This window comes from Pan troglodytes, chromosome 19 (assembly GCF_028858775.2).
Source record: "Pan troglodytes isolate AG18354 chromosome 19, NHGRI_mPanTro3-v2.0_pri, whole genome shotgun sequence".
Classification (NCBI taxonomy): Eukaryota; Metazoa; Chordata; class Mammalia; order Primates; family Hominidae; genus Pan; species Pan troglodytes.
Genome location: NC_072417.2, coordinates 77,438,579 through 77,442,901, shown reverse-complemented (window position 1 = coordinate 77,442,901; position 4,323 = coordinate 77,438,579). Strand labels below are relative to the sequence as shown.

General features: G+C 46.2%; 1 protein-coding gene across 1 annotated transcript; it reads left to right on the top strand.

Annotated features, from left to right (window-relative positions):
* The first annotated feature begins 2,409 nt into the window (after positions 1-2,409).
* Positions 2,410-3,380, top strand: LOC468457 (large ribosomal subunit protein eL31-like). Its single transcript, XM_054670907.2, has one exon. It carries the CDS (start codon positions 2,965-2,967, stop codon positions 3,337-3,339), a length of 375 nt encoding a protein of 124 aa, XP_054526882.1. The 5' UTR covers positions 2,410-2,964; the 3' UTR covers positions 3,340-3,380.
* The last annotated feature ends 943 nt before the right edge of the window (positions 3,381-4,323 follow it).

Sequence of the window (4,323 nt, the reverse complement as noted above, 5' to 3'; positions counted from 1 at the left end):
AGTCATGCCTGTCAAGGGGGAGGTTTCTCAGTTGGTAGCTGAGGCCACTTGATGTGTTGCAGAGTCAAGCCCCCGGGCCCTCTCACAGCCAAGGATTGTCAAAGTGGCAGAACCAATGCCAGGTGGAGAAAAAATATTTCATGTGTGTGCCACATATGTGACAGACAGAGGCAGAACTTGGCAAGGTGAGGTGGGGTGGAGCGGTTGGTGGGGAGTGACAGTTGAAGATGACCATGGTGACCTCTACTTGTAACAAGTGTACCAGACAGAAAAACATGCCCTAGAAAATCTTTAAATTGAACTAATAATAATAATAAAAGACAAGGGGTCTAAAAGAAAAATTGTATTGACATTTATTAAAATATATTAGTTAATATTCATAGGATGTTCTGAGGCTCTGTAAAAGAACTAGGTTTTTGAAAAGGCTTCAGCAGAAGTCAGTAATTGTCCCTGCTCTGTAGTGGAGGACAACTTCCTAGTGGCCAGAAAAGGTGAATTTGCTGGATGTGCAGTCAGAGTTTAATGATAAACTCTGGCAAAGACTTTATGCAACTTGGCCGGGCACGGTGGCTGACGCCTGTAATCCCAGCACTTTGGGAGGCCAAGGCGGGCAGATCACTTGAGGTCAGGAGTTTGAGACCAGCTTGGCCAACATGGCAAAACCCCGTCTCTACTAAAAATACAAAAATTAGCCAGGCGTGGTGGCGCATGCTTGAAATCCCAGCTACTCAGGAGGCTGAGGGGGGAGAATCGCTTGAACCCGGGAGGCGGAGGTTGCAGTGAGCCGAGAGACGCCACTGCACTCCAGCCTGGGTGACAGAGCGAGACATCTCAGAAACACAAAAAAGACTTTATGTAACTTGAAGAAACAGAGCTGGCTTCCCCTCTGGTCTCTGTGCTCTTCCCCTCTGCCTTAGAGATAGCTGGGCCTGGGGAGTTCCAGGCAGAGAGTCAGCAAAGGAAAGAGGAGAAGGTTTATAGGAGAACTCAATAAACATTTGTTGATGTATTCAACAAATCCAAACCATGAGTTGCCTGTGGTTTAATGTTTATCAAAGATTTGAGACGTTGGTGGATAATTACAGAAGATATTTTTATTCTAGACATGTTTATTCTAGATTCTTTAGTTTTCATCTTCATTTTCAGTTGGATCATCACAATATAATTCACCTGAACCATAAGAACTATAATGTGTTTTTCTGTTTGTTTGTTTGTTTTTTTGTTTGTTTGTTTGTTTTGAGACAGAGTCTCGTTCTGTCACCCAGGCTAGAGTTCAGTGGTGTGATCTTGGCTCATTGCAATGTCCAGCTCCTGGGTTCAAGCGATTCTCATGCCTCAGCCTCCCAGGTAGCTGGGATCACAGACTCATGCCACCAGGCCTGGCTAATTTTTGTAATTTTAGCAGAGACAGGGTTTCACCATGTTGGCCAGGCTGGTCTCGAATTCCTGGCCTCAAGTGATCCACCTGCCTTGGCCTCCCAAAGTGCTGAGATTACAGTCATGAGCCACCATGCCCAGCCTATAATGTGATTTAATATTATACCCTTAGTCTTTGCAGATAAAACGACAATGTTCTTCAACCATGACTTTGGGTTTTTTTGGTAAACATTGTCCAGTGTGAGGCCAAAGGGATATTACACAGGGTTCTCCAGGACCAGGTTCCTCCTGGATGTGAGTCCCTGCGGAGCACTCCGTCTTCCTTAGCTCAGACAAGGAACGTTATGGAGTCCCACGTGCTTCCCGTTTAACCTCAGCTGCCAGAGGACTCAGAGCCAAATTCTGCCCCCATTAGAGTAATTAACTACGATCTAGTGCCTGTTAGGCTGACTCCCTCTTCCTTTAGATGATATCTCTTCCATTTGGACTCCTAACTGTTCCATTCTATATTACCTCTCATCTTGTCCACTGCTTCAGATCCTTTGGGGAAAATACCTAACACAAATTAAAAAATAAAAAAAATTAGAGCTTAGAAAATTAACTGATAGACACCAGTCCGGCTTTTAGATTGTATTCATTTAGAAGAATAAGAAGAATATTCCCACAGTCTATGTGACCCTGGGCAAATCTTCGTCTTGCCCAGAGACCTAGGGCTCCTTTCTTCATCAATGAAATGAGGGGATTGGACTCTGTTATCTTGAAGGTCCTTTTAAGCTTCATTCATTCAGCAAATATTTCATATGCACCTACTATATGCAGACACTGTTCTAAGTGCTCAGAAAATATCAGTGAAGACAATAGACAGACAAAGATCCCTTCCCTCATGGAAGTTAGATTCTAGCAGGGGGAGACAGAAATAAACAATAAACGCAGGAGGTAGATTATATGATATGTGAGAAGGTGGAGAAGGCTGGAGGAAACAAAGAATCAAGCAAGTTAAGGGAGGGGGTGAGGGGGTGGGGGAGGCAGCAGTGTTTAATAAGGAGGTCTGGGTGAGCCTCATCAAGAAAGTGAATTTTCACTTTGACAGGCCAAGGTGGGTGGATCGCTTAAGCTCAGGAGTTTGAAACCAGCCTGGGCAACATGGCAAAACCCCGTCTCCACAAAAAATACAAAAATTAGCTGGGCATGGTGATGCATGCCTGTAGTCCCAGCTACTATGGAGGCTTGGGAGGATCAATTGAGCCCAGGAGGTCGAGGCTATAGTGAGCCATGATCACGCCACTGTATGCCAGCCTGGGTGACAGAGCAAGACCCTGTTTCAAAAACAAAACACAAACAAAAAAGAAAGGTTTGAGCTAAGAACTTGCAGGAGACAAGGAAATTAGTCAAGCAGAAGGATATCTGGGGGAATGGCATGCGAGGCAGAAGGGAAAGCTAGGGTCGAGGCCCTCTGGGAAAGAAGCAAGGCCAAGGGGCTGGAGTAGAGGGAGGAAGAGGGGAAGTAGTGGAAGATGAGACTAGCTTTACTACTGATTATGATGTAAGAATAGTGGCCAGTTTCCTTTCCAACTTGGGCCCGGCAGAATGGCTCCTGCAAAGAAGGGTGATGAGAAGAAGAAGGGTCATTCCGCCATCAACGAGATGGTGACCCGAGAATACCCCATCAACATTCATAAGTGCATTCATGGAGTGGGCTTCAAGAAGCGTGCCCCTCAGGCACTCAAAGAGCTCCGGAAACTTGCCCTGAAGGAGATGGGAACTCCAGATGCACACTTTGATACCAGGCTCAACAAAGCTGTCTGGGCCAAAGGAATAAGCAACGTCTCATACTGTATCCATGTTCGGTTGTCCAGAAAATGTAATGAAGATAAAGATTTACCAAACAAGCTATACACTTCGGTTGCCTACGTACCTGTTACCACTTTAAAAAAATCTACAGTCGGTGTGAATGTGAACTAACTGCTAATCATCAAATATACCAAATAAAGTTATAAAATTGCTTTTTTTGTTTGTTTGTTTGTTTGTTTGTTTGTTTTGGGGGGTGGGATAGAATCTTGCTCTGTCACCCAGGCTGGACCACAGTGGCGTGATTTCGGCTCACTGCAACCCCCACCTCCCGGGTTCAAGCAATTCTCCTACCTCAGCCTCCCTGGTAGCTGGGACTGCAGGCATGCACCACCATGCCCAGCTAATTTTGGTATTTTTAGTACAGATGGGGTTTTGCCACGTTGGCCAGGCTGGCCTCAAACTCCTGACCTCAAGTGATCTGTCCGCCTTGACCTCCCAAAGCGCTGGGATTACAGGCATGAGCCACTGTGGGGGCCAAAATTGTTTAAATATATATATATATATATATATAAAAAATAGTGGCCAGGCATGATGGCTCATGCCTGTAATCCCAGCACTTTGGGAGGTCGAGGCGCTTTGGGAGGGCAAGATGGGAGGATCCCTTGAGCCCAGGAGTTCGAGACCAGCCTGGGGAACATACAGAGATCCTGTCTCCAAAAAATGTTTTAAATTAGCCAGGTGTAGTGGTGCATGCCTGTGATCCCAGCTACTCAGGAGGCTGAAGCAGGAGGATCACCTGAGCCTCAGGGGTCAAGGCTGCAGTGAGCCGTGATGGCTCCACTGCACTCCAGCCTGGGCAACAGAGTGAGATTTTGTCTCAAGAACAGAAACCACTAATTGTAAATAGATTATAGTTCTTCATAGGCTTGTTCTAAACCCCTGCTACTCAAAGCATGCTCTTCAAATCAGCAGCATCACAATCACTTGGCCATTGTTAGAAATGCAGAACCTTGGCCAGGACAATGGCTCATGCCTGTAATACCAGCACTTTGGGAGGCTGAGGTGGGAGGATCGCTTGAGCGCAAGAGTTTGAGGCTGCAGTCAGCCGTGATCACGCCACAGCACTCCAGCCTGGGTGGCAGAGTGAGACCCTGT